The sequence below is a fragment of the Saccopteryx bilineata genome, chromosome 5 (assembly GCF_036850765.1).
Source record: "Saccopteryx bilineata isolate mSacBil1 chromosome 5, mSacBil1_pri_phased_curated, whole genome shotgun sequence".
Classification (NCBI taxonomy): domain Eukaryota; kingdom Metazoa; phylum Chordata; class Mammalia; order Chiroptera; family Emballonuridae; genus Saccopteryx; species Saccopteryx bilineata.
In genome coordinates this window covers 196,381,458-196,397,351 of record NC_089494.1, presented here as the reverse complement: position 1 = coordinate 196,397,351, position 15,894 = coordinate 196,381,458, and the positions used below count along the sequence as shown (strand labels likewise).

Here is a 15,894-nt window from a genome sequence, read left to right as displayed (position 1 = left end):
TCTAAAGTTAGTACAAGTTGTCAAACTCTGATCTCTTTAAATGTGTCCATTACAGACGCCACTGCATTCCCCCGCACAGGTGCTTCCAAACACCGGTAAAGACCCTACTCAAGCAGCGTGTGTGGGGCAAGGCACCAGCTCAGATGAAAATGAAGTATCTGACAAAAGCAAGAAACAGTGCACATCCTCATCCAGGAGAGACAGTTACAGTAACAGCAGTGCTAGTGGAGAAGAAGACGTAGTGAAAGCTCCAGCCAGGATGAGCTGGAGTTCCGCTTTACATCAGACTCTGAGCAACATAGTATTAACACAGTCACAAAATCAACAGGAGGCAACCAAGAGTCAAGAAGATACCATTTGTACCATGTTTTACTCTCCTCAGAAAATACCCAATAAACCAAGACTTGAACTCAGGTATTATCAAGATGCGTAACACTCAAGACAGCTGATGGTCATTAGTAACAGGAGCAACAACCTACATTTCTCCAAAAATGCAATGTGCCTATATGTGAACCTCACAATGATTAAGTAGATGATGACTTTATTGTGACTGACAGTTCCACTTAGCAAAGCAGTAAGCTCTCTAGCCATTCATCTAGAGCCTTGCTGCTCCCTTGAGCATATTTACTAAGAATTGGGAACCTTGTTTGTATTTCACCATCATTCATATTACTTAATAGAAGAAGAAGAAACTTTTTTAGACAGTGATATGGTGGAAGAGTAGGGAGTAAAAATACAAAGCAAAGTGGTGTGGAGGAAGGGTTAAATAATTGCAAAAGGTAGGATATAAGAGAGTACAGAAGATTAGGAAAAGGAAGTAATTGAAAGCCTAGAGGCATAAAAGGGGAAAGACTTCATCTATACCTAATAATAGTTATTCATACATTTTACTGTTTTGTTAATGTCTTTTTGTATATCCAGGTCCAACCATATTTATTCAGATATATTTTCCCTATTGTATCATCCAAATCATCACAGGAATATGACTTATTTTTTTTCTACTTTTACTCTTAATATATTGTGACACACATTAGGCTGCTGATAACATTAGCCTCAACCTTGAATTAAAACTAGGAAGCAAAAGTAAATTTATTTAATCTATCTTACTGATTTATGTATCTTATAAAGAGCTTTAAAATAGAACGTAGACAGACTAAAATTGGGTAATGTTAGCATATAACAGATGTGAAATAAATTCGTAGTCCAGAGTCAGATGAAAAGTAGCTAGGATCTCATTCAAAAGCAGAGCTTGACCAGGCAGTGGCGTAATGGATAGAGCATCGGACTGGGATGCGGAAGGACCCAGGTTCAAGACCCCTGAGGTCGCCAGCTTGAGCGCGGGTTCATCTGGTTTGAGCAAAAAGCTCACCAGCTTGGACCCAAGGTCACTGGCTCAAGCAAGGGGTTACTCGGTCTGCTGAAGGCCTGAGGTCAAGGCACATATGAGAAAGCAATCAATGAACAACTAAGGTGTCGCAACACGCAATCAAAAACTAATGATTGATGTTTCTCATCTCCGTTCCTGTCTATCCCTGTCTATTTCTTTCTCTGACTCTCTCTCTATCTCTGTAAAAAAAAAAGAAGAAGAAGGCAGAAATGAATATTTGTTAAACATTTTCTGTTTGTGGCACAAACTTACTATATTGACGTTGAAATATAAGTACAAAATGCCTTGCTTCTTTGTCTCCGTAGTGATCCTTCCCTTCTACCACCGGGTCTGACTCCTGAGCCACCCCAAACAGAAGCTGTTTCCACTAATTTCACAGATGAATATCATATACATCACACCTCTGAACCAACTAGGCAAGAAAGCTTGACATCTTTGAAAAATGACTTTGAAAACCACCTTGAGGACTTAGAGCTGGTGAGTTGTTTCCTCTCTATAAAGAAAATTCCCAAAGAGGAAAAAAGAAAAAGATAGTCACACACAATTTCCCTTTAAAAAAAAAAAGACTGTCTTTTAGAATAAATTAACATATCTAGTATGCTTCTCTGCTGAGAATTAGGGGAAAAGAGAAAAATATTAAAATGCCAACCCTGTTTCTGCCACTGACGTAACTGCTACTTGGCAGATACCTATGGAAAAACTACTCAGTTCTCCTGAGTCTTAATGGTTTCAGCTAGAAGAGCTAGCGGCCTCATACAATTGTGGGAAGGACGAAATGGGTTCACTATACATCCAGCACCTAATTCAATATTTGCTTTTTGCTAAATTCTGATGAATTATCTATTAATTTTTAATCAAGATTGACTGTAATATTTTCTACTCCACATTTGTTTTTGTGTGCTCAAATGGACTCCTTTATATTGTACTAATAGCCCTAGAACTTCTAAACCTACAAATTCAGTTTGGAAGCCACATTTTCAAAAATAATCCTTTATAATGATTGAAAGTCATTCTTTTTCAATACTATTTTTATTCATTTAATAAATATATATTGTAGGAAAATTAGAACACAAAGAAAGAGGACATTATAACTATTATCTTACCACCCCAAAACCATAAACATTTGGGAGTTAATCTTTCCATATAATTTGTTTGCCTATAAATGTGTGTGGGTATAGCATCTATAGCTTCATTTTCATTTTCAGAGTGAAAATAACCTTTGAATGATTTTCTTAGAAATCTGTTATCACCCCTGTAAGCTGTAAGCAATCTTTATGTCTCAGCTGAAATCTTTTTCTCAAAAAATAGTTTATACAACTAAATGCACAAAGTTGTGATATTTAATCATCCAAAGACTTCATATTTATAAAACAAGAGAACAAAACTTTCTTTTGTGGCTCTTGGCATCTATCTTGATTGCCTAGAAATATATGAAAAAAATTTTGAACCTTCTCTTCAAAAAATATTCTTTAATGATCAAGGTATAACCACTAATGTGTCCTTTAGTCTGAAAATACAAGCATTGAAGTGTAAATTCTGTCTCTGATACTTCTAGACAATTAATGTTGTATTTAAACCCAGCTTTTATATTGGGAGATATTCTGTCTAGAGTTAGGTAGACCTGGTTTATTCATTTGGATGAAATAAGTAACCTTTTAAGGCAGGGGTCCCCAAACTTTTTACACAGGGGGCCAGTTCACTGTCCGTCAGACCGTTGGAGGGCTGGACAATAAAAAAAATGATTAACAAATCCCTATGCACACTGCACATATCTTATTTTAAAGTATAAAAACAAAGCGGGAATAATACAATATTTAAAATAAAGAACAAGTAAATTTAAATCAACAAACTGACCAGTTTTTCAATGGGAACTATGCTCCTCTCACTGACCACCAATGAAAGAGGTGCCCCTTCCGGAAGTGCGGCGGGGGCCGGATAAATGGCCTCAGGGGGCCGCATGAGGCCCGTGGGCCGTAGTTTGGGACCCCTGTTTTAAGGTTTGGTTTCCTCCTGTGTTATTCAATGGAAATACTAGTTATCTTTCTGTTTGTCTAAAGGAATCACTGTTTTATTCCCTTAGGAAGTAGAACTTGTCATTACCCTAATTAAATCTGAAAAAGGAAGCCTGGGTTTTACAGTAACCAAAGGCAATCAAAGTATTGGTTGTTATGTTCATGATGTCATTCAAGATCCAGCCAAAAGTGATGGAAGACTAAAACCTGGGGACCGGCTCATAAAGGTGAGACATTATGTGGAATGAATTTGTGCAGATGATTGGCCAGAGAGCAAGACAACTGAAGAAGGGAGAACAAGAAGGTTGAGTTAATATAACACTCTATTTCTCTGTTTGGTGTATGTTTTTCTTCTCTACCTCTTAAATGTAAAGGCATTTAGCCTGGCCAGGCTGTGGCGCAAGTGGATAGAATGTCGACCTAGGATACTGAGTACCCAGGTTGGAAACCCCAAGGTTGCTGGCTTTAGCCCAAAGGTCGCTTGCTTGAAGCCCAGGGTCGCTGACTTGAGCCCAAGGTCATTGGCTTGAGCAAGGAGCCATTGCCTCAGCTGCAACCTCTGCCTCCCATTAAGGCATATATGAGAAAGCAATCAATGAACAACAAAAGTGCCACAACAACAAATTGATGCTTTTCGTATCGTCTCTCTCCCCTCCTGCCTGCCTGACTGTCTCTCTCTTTTTCTTTCTCTTTCTCACTAAGAAAAATAAAAAGTAAAGGTGTTCAGTTTGAGAAATGCTTTAAGTTCTCTCTCTCTTTTTAATTGATTTGAGAAAGTGAGGAAGGGAAAGAGAAACATCAGTTTGTTGTTCTAATCATTTATGCATTCATTGGTTGATTCTTATATGTGCCCTAACCAGGGATGAACCAGCAACCTTGATACATTTGAACAATGTTCTAACCAGCTTACGCACCTGGCCAGGACCTTTTTTTCCTGTTATTTTATTTTTTTTTTAATTTTAGAGAGAAAGAAAGAGAAACATCCATTTGCTGTTCCCCTTATTTATGCAAAAGAACCCATTGATTGGTTCCTTTATGTGCCCTGATCAGGGTTAGAACCCACAACCTTTGTGCATTACGATGATACTCCAACCAACTGAGCTATCCGGCCAGGCAGGCCTTAAATTTCCCTTTTGAATTTGGAAGTCCCTTTAATCCCAGTTAAAGCATTAAACAAGTTATTTGGGTTTAAGGGACAGAAAGTTCTTAAAATTCTTGTGGTAATAAATTCCTATATTAGCAGAAAAATGATGTACTTGTTAAGTATTTTACATTATTATTTCATTTATAATTACTTAATCACTGCATTTATAGTTTCCACAGTATAGGAAATTACCAATAAATTATAAACCATTCTCTTTAGATAATTTCCTATGCCAAAAAATTAGGGGGATTACTGTATTTTCTTGATAACTTCTCTGCTCCAAAAATTATAATCCTGGTTTTCTTCTTTCTCATTTTTGTAGGTTAATGATACAGATGTTACAAGCATGACTCACACAGATGCAGTGAATCTGCTCCGAGCTGCACCCAAGACGGTCAGATTAGTTCTTGGACGGGTTCTGGAATTGCCCAGGATGCCTGTGCTGCCTCATTTGCTACCTGACATTACATTAACTTGCAACAAAGAGGAGTTGGGTAATGCAAATTCAAGTTTAGTGCAGTGTGATTTTTCTTGATTGGATTAAAAATAAGTGCTCATCAGGGTAAGGAAACTTTTTTTTTTATTCCCTGAAGGTTTTTCCTTATCTGGAGGTCACCACAGCCTTCATCAAGTAATGTATATTAGTGATATCAATCCGAGGTCAGTGGCAGCGATTGAGGGTAATCTCCAGCTATTAGACATCATCCACTATGTGAATGGAGTCAGCACACAAGGCATGACCTTGGAAGAAGCTAAGAGAGCATTAGACATGTCACTTCCTTCAGTGGTGTTAAAAGCAACAAGGTACTGCTCTGCAATTATTTGTGGGCTTTGTTTGTGTGTGCTTACCCGTTTCAGGCTGTTGATTTTGCTTATGTTCTCTTAAAAAGATATTCCTCAATTAGTAATCCACTGACTAATCTGGGAGGATTTAATAAAGTTAGACAGACTTCCTGATAGGAGATTCTCAGAGCACTTTAAGTTAATTAGTGTTTGGATACATGTTTGCAGTTATTAATAGGGTGGTCAGCACATTCATCAGTTAGGATGTTTTCAGTTGTAAGTAACAGAAAATACCACTCAACTTGGTTTAAACAAGAAAGGAAATTTTCTGCCTTATATGGTTAAAAAGATTATATAGTCATCAGGTAATATTTTTTAGGCCTGTAGTTTCATTTCTTTGCTGTTTTCATTATCTACTTTGTATGTGTGTTTTCTTCGTGATAGTCATGTTTGTGTCAGTTTTATGCCTCACACCTCCATTCTACATGACACAACCCAGAGCATCTTCAATCAGAAGTCTCACTCATCACTTATGGAAAGCAAGGACTATGTGCTGATTGCCTTAGACCTAAATTAGGGTCAGTCCCTGAACTGAAGCAAAATGGTAACAATATATTGATTGGCCCAGACCAGTGTTGGGAAAGTTAGTCCTACCTAAACCGCATGTCTTCAACCAATGAGGCATAGAATTGCCACGTCCACTATACCTCATAACAATTTTACACTCTAAGAAATGGTAATGGCAACTTTACTTTCACTTAAAAATGGAATAACTTGAAAAACTGTATATATTAATTTCAAATAACTACAAATGTAGTGGCTTAAAACAACAGAAGTTTGTTTTGATAGTTTCTGAAGTCAGAAACACAGAATGGGTCTCAGTGGGCTAAGATCCAGGCAGAGCTGTATTCCCTCTGTGGGCTCCAGAAGATCATTCGGTTCTCTGCCTCTTCTGCTTTCTAGGATCGCCCTACTCCTGGCCCCCTGCCCGCTCCCATAGCAAAGCCAGGAGTCACCACACTCTGCGTCTGCTGGCACATCTCCTCTGACTTTCTCACTCTTTCATTAATAAGGACCCCTGTGATTACATTGAGCCCAACCAGATAATCCAAAATAATCTCCTTCTCTAGATCCTTAGTTTACACACATCTGCAAAATCCCTTCTGCCTTTAGGTTCCATATTCACGTTCCAAGGATTACAGTGTACACATGGGGTGGGCATCTTACTCTGCCTACCGCAATAGACATAAATCCAGGCTTTTATTATAGAAAGGGAAGCTGCACATTTTTATGTCTGTGATTCATGGTAAGTTTTACCTTGTCTTTCCAAATATAGGAACTATTATTTAAATCATTTGATAGTAAGCTTATTTATTCCTTCTAAACTTTTAAGACAGATTGTGTACTTTTTTCCTTGAGTATAATTTCTGACTATCTTTTCTTAATATATTTCTAAAAATTAAATTTGGCATGAGGTGCTTTTCTTAGATGTAGCTGATTATTAATTAGTGGGGAAGAGAGAAGATCCAAACACCCTGGGAAATATTTTTATGAAAATTAACATCTCTTAACTACAGATCTCGCTGAATTTTTTTGCCTCAAAATCATAGAGCACCTTTTACCCTAGCTCTGAAATTACTTTCTTTTTTCTTTCTACTTTTACCTTTTCTATAGCCACTAAAGGTATAGTAGCAGTAGTCCCAATTACTTTCCTCTTTGGACTTCCAGCTTTCTCTCCACTGTTGTATATATCTGCTGTCTTTAACATCCACAGCATAGCAATATGGAGGGGTGTATATTTATGGAAATTATCTGTATGTCAAGAAATGTGCCCTGGCCAGTTGGCTCAGTGGTAGAGCATCAGCCCCTCATGTGGATGTCCTGGGTTTGATTCCTGGTTAGGGCACACAGGAAATGCACCCATCTCCTTCTCCACCCCACCCCCCTCTCATTTCTCTATCTCTCTCTTTTTTTTCTCTCTCTCTCTTCTCCTTCTGTAGCCATGGCTTGATTGAAGAGAGTTGGCCTTAGGCACTGAGAATGGCTCCGTGGCCTGTGCCTCAGGCACTAAAGAAGAGCTGGGTTGCTCTTCTTTAGAAGAAGACAGGCAGAGCATCGCCTCGTAGTGGGCTTGCTGGGAAGATCCCGGTCGAGCACATGTGGGAGTCTGTCTCTGCCTCCCCTCCTCTCACAAAATGTCTCTGCCTCCCTTCCTCTCAAAGAATTAAAAAAAAACAAAACTGTAAATGGTCTGTGATTTTACCCTATTTGCAAGCTAATAACTTGGCTAGTTATTGTTTCTTGCATATTGACAGGAGATATGAAACTCCTGGATTAGAGACAACATATTTATTGCAGATGGTATTAGTATCAGTTCTGCACATCCCCGAAGTCACATAGAGATGACACAGGTGGATCTAGTGGATTCCTGCACATACAGTGGGCTATATTACAGGAGAAGACTACTTTAAGAAGAGCCTGGAACCTGCCCCTTTATGGCAGGCTCCTAGAAAGCCTGCTTTTTGTTTAGGAAAAGAGGTTATGTCATCCCTCAAGCTTGCTCACCACAAACATAGCCTTGAGAATTAGCCCAGGTAAAAAGTGGTCACAGCCTTGCGTTTCTGGGGTACCCAGGAAGAATTGCAGGAATGCTTAGGGCCCATGGCTAATTGCTTCTTCCAGCACCGTATACTTAGGCAACCTGCCTTTTTTCTCAAGTATCAGCAACAATAAGTTGGCTTACTAGCCCTCCATTTCCAAGGCCTGTCTTTTTTACTGTTTTTCACATTGGATAGTACTTCTTATCCTTTTAGTATATTTTTATCTAGATTTTCACTTTAAATAACTTAAAACATGTCAAAAGCTCTAGGTTCATAAAACATAGTGATCTATGATTTCTAAGTTATTTTTGACCTATGATCTGAGTGACAGAGAACCAAGTTATTAGATCATGAATTTACCAGCATGTGAAATGAGGGGAAGTAAAGCGATATGTTGAACTGAAACCTGAAGAGAGATTATATAAAGAAGTGATTCTCAAACTTTTTGTGGTCAATATTATTTCCCTCCAAAAAAATACATAGGTGAAGATGGACAAAATTTTGTCTGCAGCTTTTGGGGGCGCCTAGACCCTCTGAAGCCCATCCAAAACAAAGCTCCTGAGCCTAATTAACACACAGTCAAAGGATATTGCAACAAACATCCTAAGTAATTTACAATTGCCTTTTCATTTTTTTATAACACAGAGATGGTCAGCCAGTGGTCCCCAGTTCCAAGAAGTCTGCAGTTTCAACTCCAAAGTCAACCAAAGCCAATGGTAAGGATACATTCATTTTATGATGAGTAATTATGGAAAGGTAACTATATTTATATTTTTCCCAGAAGCAGGTATGCAGACTATCACTATAATGTTTTTATTGCCTTTAGAGTGTTTTGCAGGATCTCTGGCCACCTTGTAAGGTTATAATGAGGCATAAATACAACATGAACCATCACATTGATTGTCACATAGTAATTTATTCAGACAATTATTTAGTTTCTTATCTGCTGGGCACTGTTCAGAGCACTGTGAAAATACAATGAATAAACAAGTATCTGTCTTACATTTTAATATAATAATAATTTAAATTATAGTAGTAGTTGTGGCAGCATTTAACATTAATTTAATGCTTATTCTGGACTAGATAATGTACTATATCTCCTGGAAGTAACATTAAAAGGCATTCTTCAGCTCTTTGTAACAGCACCCACAAATTTATAGGAATTTATTCCTAAAAATTTATTCTAACCTTCATCTTTCTAGATTGAATTATTTTTAGGTCATTCTTTTTTTTTTTTTTTTTTTTTTTTTATTTTATTTTATTTTATAATTTTATTTTTTTAATGGGGTGACATCAATCAATCAGGATACATATATTCAAAGATAACAAGTCCAGGTTATCTTGTCGTTCAATTATGTTGCATACCCACCACCCAAAGTCAGATTGTCCTCTGTCACCTTCTATCTTGTTTTCTTTGTGCCCCTCCCACCCCCTATCCCTCTCCCATTCCCCCCTCCCCCCCGTAACCACCACACTCTTATCAATGTCTCTTAGTTTCACTATTATGTCCCACCTACGTATGGAATAATACAGTTCCTGTTTTTTTCTGATTTACTTATTTCGCTTCGTATCATGTTATCAAGATCCCACCATTTTGCTGTAAATGTTCCGATGTCATCATTTCTTATGGCTGAGTAGTATTCCATAGTGTATATGTGCCACATCTTCTTTATCCAGTCATCTATTGATGGGCTTTTTGGTTGTTTCCATGTCCTGGCCACTGTGAACAATGCTGCAATAAACATGGGGCTGCATGTGTCTTTACGTATCAATGTTTCTGAGTTTTGGGGATATATACCCAGTAGAGGGATTGCTGGGTCATAAGGTAGTTCTATTTTCAGTTTTTTGAGGAACCACCATACTTTCTTCCATAATGGTTGTACTACTTTACATTCCCACCAACAGTGTATGAGGGTTCCTTTTTCTCCACAGCCTCTCCAACATTTGCTATTACCTGACTTGCTAATAACAGCTAATCGAACAGGTGTGAGGTGGTATCTCATTGCCGTTTTGATTTGCATTTCTCTAATAGCTAAAGAAGATGAGCATCTTTTCATATATCTGTTGGCCATTTGTATTTCTTCCTGGGAGAAGTGTCTATTCATATCCTCTTCCCATTTTTTTATTGGATTGTTTGTTTGTTTGTTGTTGAGTTTTATGAGTTCTTTGTATATTTTGGATATTAGGCCCTTATCTGAGCTGTTGTTTGAAAATATCATTTCCCATTTAGTTGGCTTTCTGTTTATTTTGTTATCAGTTTCCCTTGCTGAGCAAAAACTTCTTAGTCTGATGTAGTCCCATTCATTAATTTTTGCCTTCACTTCTCTTGCCATTGGAGTCAACTTCATAAAATGCTCTTTAAAACCCAGGTCCATGAGTTGAGTACCTATGTCTTCTTCTATGTACTTAATTGTTTCAGGTCTTATGTTTAGATCTTTGATCCATTTTGAGTTAATTTTTGTACAGGGAGAGAGACTGTAGTCCAGTTTCATTCTTTTGCATGTGGCTTTCCAGTTTTCCCAGCACCATTTATTGAAGAGGCTTTCTTTTCTCCATTGTGTGTTGTTGGCCCCTTTATCAAAAATTATTTGACTATATATATGTGGTTTTATTTCTGGACTTTCTATTCTGTTCCATTGGTCTGAGTGTCTATTTTTCTGCCAATACCATGCTGTTTTGATTGTCGTGGCCCTATAATAGAGTTTGAAGTCAGGTATTGTTATGCCCCCAGCTTCATTCTTTTTCTTTAGGATTGCTTTGGCTATTCGGGGGTTTTTATAGGTACATATAAATCTGATGATTTTTTGCTCTATTTCTTTAAAAAATGTCATTGGAATTTTGATGGGAATTGCATTAAATTTGTATATTGCTTTGGGTAATATAGCCATCTTGATTATATTTATTCTTCCTAGCCAAGAACAAGGTATATTCTTCCATCTCATTATATCTTTTTCGATTTCCCTTAACAATGGTTTATAGTTTTCATTATATAAGTCCTTTACATTCTTTGTTATGTTTATTCCTAAGTATTTTATTTTTTTGTTGCAATCGTGAAGGGGATTATTCTTTTGAGTTCCTTCTCAGTTGTTTCATTGTTGGCATATAAAAAGGCTATTGACTTCTGTATGTTAATTTTGTATCCTGCGACCTTACTGTATTGGCTTATTGTTTCTAGTAGTCTTTTTGTGGATTCTTTGGGGTTTTCGATGTATAGGATCATATCATCTGCAAAAAGTGATACCTTTACTTCTTCTTTTCCGATATGGATGCCTTTTATTTCTTTGTCTTGTCTGATTGCTCTGGCTAGAACCTCTAGTACCACATTAAATAAGAGTGGAGAGAGTGGACAACCCTGTCTTGTTCCTGATTTAAGGGGGAAAGCCTTCAGTTTAGTGCCATTTAATATGATGTTAGCTGATGGTTTATCATATATGGCCTTTATCATGTTGAGATATTTTCCTTCTATACCCATTTTGTTGAGAGTCTTAAACATAAAATTGTGTTGTATTTTATCGAAAGCCTTTTCTGCGTCTATTGATAAGATCATGTGGTTTTTGTTCTTTGTTTTGTTGATATGGTGTATTACATTAACCGTTTTACGTATGTTGAACCATCCTTGAGATTCTGGGATGAATCCTACTTGATCATGATGTATTATTTTTTTAATATGTTGTTGTATTCGATTTGCTAGTATTTTGTTTAGTATTTTAGCATCTGTATTCATTAGAGATATTGGTCTGTAGTTTTCTTTTTTTGTGCCATCCTTGCCTGGTTTTGGTATGAGGGTTATGTTGGCCTCATAAAATGTGTTTGGAAGTATTGCTTCTTCTTCAATTTTTTGGAAGACTTTGAGTAGAATAGGAATCAAGTCTTCTTTGAATGTTTGATAAAATTCGCTGGTATAGCCGTCAGGGCCTGGACTTTTATTTTGGGGGAGGTTTTTAATGGTTTTTTCTATTTCTTCTCTACTGATAGGTCTGTTTAGGCTTTCTGCTTCTTCTTGACTCAGTCTAGGAAGGTTGTATTTTTCTAGGAATTTATCCATTTCTTCTAGGTTGTTGAATTTAGTGGCATAAAGTTTTTCATAGTATTCTACAATAATTCTTTGTATATCTACGGTGTCCGTGGTGATTTCTCCTCTTTCATTTTGGATTTTGTTTATATGAGTTCTTTCTCTTTTTTCCTTGGTAAGTCTTGCCAAGGGTTTGTCAATTTTGTTGATCTTTTCAAAGAACCAGCTCCTTGTTCTATTGATTTTTTCTATAGTTTTTCTGTTCTCTAATTCATTTATTTCTGCTCTGATTTTTATTATCTCCTTTCTTCGGCTGGTTTTGGGTTGTCTTTGTTCTTCTTTTTCTAGTTCCTTAAGGTGGGAAGTTAAGTGGTTCACTTGGGCTCTCTCTTGTTTGTTCATATATGCCTGAAGCGATATGAACTTCCCTCTTATCACTGCTTTTGCTGCATCCCATAGATTCTGATATGTCGTATTGTCATTTTCATTAGTCTGTATATATCTTTTGATCTCTGCACTTATTTCTTCTTTGACCCATTCATTTTTTAAAAGTATGTTGTTTAGTTTCCACATTTTTGTGGGATTTTTTTCCTCTTTTTTGCAGTTGAATTCTAGTTTCAAGGCTTTATGATCAGAAAATATGCTTGGTACAACTTCAATTTTTCTGAATTTGCTGATATTGTTTTTGTGGCCCAACATATGGTCAATTCTTGAGAATGATCCATGTACACTGGAGAAAAATGTATACTCAGTCACTTTGGGATGAAATGTCCTGTAGATGTCTATCATATCCAGGTGCTCTAGTGTTTTGTTTAAGGCCACTATGTCTTTGTTGATTCTCTGTTTGGATGACCGATCTAGAGCCGTCAGCGGTGTATTGAGGTCTCCAAGTATGATTGTATTTTTGTCAGTTTTTGTTTTAAGATCAATAAGTAGCTGTCTTATATATTTTGGTGCTCCTTGGTTTGGTGCATATATATTAAGAATTGTTATGTCTTCTTGATTCAGTGTCCCCTTAGCCATTATGAAATGGCCATTTTTGTCTCTAAGTACTTTTCCTGTCTTGTAGTCAGCATTATCCGATATGAGTATTGCTACACCTGCTTTTTTTTGGATGTTATTTGCTTGGAGTATTGTTTTCCAGCCTTTCACTTTGAATTTGTTTTTATCCTTGTTACTTAGATGAGTTTCCTGTAGGCAGCATACAGTTGGATTTTCTTTTTTAATCCATTCTGCTACTCTGTGCCTTTTTATTGGTGAGTTTAATCCATTTACATTTAGTGTAATTATTGATACTTGTGAGTTCCCTATTGCCATTTTATATCTTGCTTTCTGTTAGTTTTGTGTCTTGTTTGATCCTTCTCTTTTGTTTTTCTATCTTTTGTTTTTATTTGGTTGTATTCCATACATCTTTCCTCTGTTGCTATCTTTTTTATCTCATGTGCTTCTGTGGTGGTTTTTTCAATGGTGGTTACCTTTGAGTAATGAAAAGGGTCCCTACCCTGTTCATTGTAGCGAACTATTTTGTGAGTACTTTTGCACTCCATCGTCCTTTGCTACTGTTAATCTCCGTCTTCTCCCCCTCTTTCTTTTAGTGTTGTCACAGTTTAAATTTGGTTTTATTGTGTTCTTCTTGGAGCTTTTACTTGTGGCTCTGTTTTTTTTTGTTCTTTGTATCTGATTGGAGAACCCCCTTTAGTAATTCCTGGAGTGGGGGTTTTCTCATGATAAATTCCCTCATCTTTTCTGTATCTGTGAATGTTTTTATTTCTCCTTCGTATTTGAAGGATAGCTTTGATGGGTATAGTATTCGTGGCTGAAAGTTCCTCTCTTTCAGGACTTTAAATATTGGGGTCCACTCTCTTCTAGCTTGTAGAATTTCTGCTGAGAAATCTGATGATAATCTAATGGGCCTTCCTTTATATGTTGTATTCTTCTTTTCCCTGGCTTCCTTGAGAATTTTTTCTTTGCTGTTGGTTTGTGTCAATTTCATTATGATATGCCTTGGAGTAGGTTTGTTGGGGTTAAGAAAACTTGGAGTTCTGTTTGCTTCTTGAACTTGAGGCTTTAGTTCTTTCCACAGGCTTGGGAAGTTCTCATCAATTATTTGTTTAAGTATGTTCTCCATTCCATTTTCTCTCTCTTCTCCCTCTGATATACCTATTATTCTTATGTTATTCTTTTTGATGGAGTCAGATAATTCTTGTAGGGCTATCTCATTTTTTTTAATTTTTGAGTCTCTTTCTTCTTCTCTCTGTTGTGCCTCAAGTTGCTTGTCTTCTATTTCACTAATCCTCTCTTCTATCTGACCTGTTCTATTAGCTAAGCTTGTTACTTCGTTTTTCAGCTCGTGAATTGAGTTTTTCATCTCTGTTTGATTTGTTTTTATAGTTTCAATTTCCTTGGACATATATTCTTTGTGTTCATGGAGTTGTTTTCTGAGCTCCCTATATTGCCTTTCTGTGTTTTCTTGTATATCTCGGAGGATTTTTAGTATTTCTATCTTGAATTCTCTGTCATTTAGCTCCAAGGTTTCCAATATATTAAATTTTTTCTCCATAGATTTTTCCTCATCTAGCTGTGTTACCTCTCTTTCTTTTGTATCCATGATATTCGATTTTCTCTTCCTTAATGGCATCTGAGGGTGGTTTTGTTGATAGTATTAATGAGATTTAATAAAGAATAAAAAGTTAAAAAAAATAAAAAAATAACAAATCGAAAAGAGTTGTTTTTTTTTAAAAAAAATAATGAAATAAAGAAAAATAAAATAAAATAAAAATTTTTTAAAAAAGGAAATTATTCCCCCCCTCTTTTTTTCCTCTCCTCTCCTCTCCCCTCTTTCTTGAGAAAATCTTGTGGTGGAGTGTGAGTTATAACAAACAATGCCTGTGATGGAGGGCCTGAATTGGGGAAAAGTAATAAAGGGGCAAAAAAGAGAGAAAGAAAAAAAAAAAAAAAAAAAGAAAAAAAAAAAAGAGCGTATGGACCCACAAAAAGCAAATAAGGAAAAAATTTGGGTCAAGAATAAAATGATTTGCTTTTAGGTGTTGGTTTTCTAAGAGTTATGATGAGAGGAATAAGAGGAAAATGGAAAAATGGGGGGACAAATTAAAAACTTACTATTGTATTTAGTGGAACAAGAACTAGATAATATGGAGAGCCAGGGATGGGAGCACTGCTAGTGAGTTAAAAAGGTGAAGTAAAAACCCCCCAAAATGCCACAAACATAGGTTTGAGTCCCAGATAAGATAATTTGTTTGTTATTGAGGTTTGAATGAGAGGAGATGTAAAGGAGAAAGGAAGAAACTAATATAGAGGGAGAAAAGAAAGAGAGAGAGAGAAAAAAAGAGGGAACCACTAAAAGAAGAAAAAAGAAAGGAGAGAGAGAGAGAGAGTTAAGGGTTTTGGAGTGCAACCCTCATAGAGAGAAAGGAAGAGAAGAGAAATGATAATGGGAGATGTAACACTTATGGGTAGTGTAGTTCAAGGAGAGAAGAGAGTAAGACCGGTAGAGAGTTAATCGGCCAAATTGGAGGAGGAAAAAAAAGTCTCAAGAATGAAGATAAGAGAAACAAACGAACAAATATAATAAAATGGGATAGGTTATAAAGTCTGCAGATTATTCTTGATTTTGAGAGGTTATCTTCTTGCTTTTTCTTTTCTCTCCCTCTTCCTGGTCGGTGACTCTGTACCCTGGGTTCTGCCCCTTTGGCACGCTCAGGTAGAGGTTTGCAGTTGATAAGTCTCTATGGCAATGTCATGTATTGTGCTTTATTCTCGTTGGGAGTCGAGGCTCATTAGCATTTATAGGCTCCGACAGTGAGAGAGTCCGTGTTCCTGGAGCCTTTCTCCTAGTCTTTCCTTCCTCAATTAGTAGCCTGATAGTCCAGGTATGGGGTTGCTGCTGCCTCTGCCTGGATAGTAAGAGGCTCAAATTGCTGGCAACTCCCCACTCT

General features: G+C 36.8%; 1 protein-coding gene across 5 annotated transcripts in view; it reads left to right on the top strand.

Moving 5' to 3' along the window:
• PTPN13 (protein tyrosine phosphatase non-receptor type 13) overlaps positions 1-15,894 on the top strand; it is a 243,238-nt gene that overhangs the window by 188,325 nt on the left and 39,019 nt on the right. For all 5 annotated transcript variants that reach the window (XM_066281165.1, XM_066281164.1, XM_066281168.1 and 2 more), the window contains 6 exons: positions 56-414; positions 1,693-1,864; positions 3,468-3,626; positions 4,866-5,037; positions 5,137-5,347; positions 8,572-8,642. In XM_066281165.1, the coding sequence (XP_066137262.1) occupies positions 56-414; positions 1,693-1,864; positions 3,468-3,626; positions 4,866-5,037; positions 5,137-5,347; positions 8,572-8,642 (1,144 nt within the window). The remainder of the gene's footprint in view (positions 1-55; positions 415-1,692; positions 1,865-3,467; positions 3,627-4,865; positions 5,038-5,136; positions 5,348-8,571; positions 8,643-15,894) is intronic.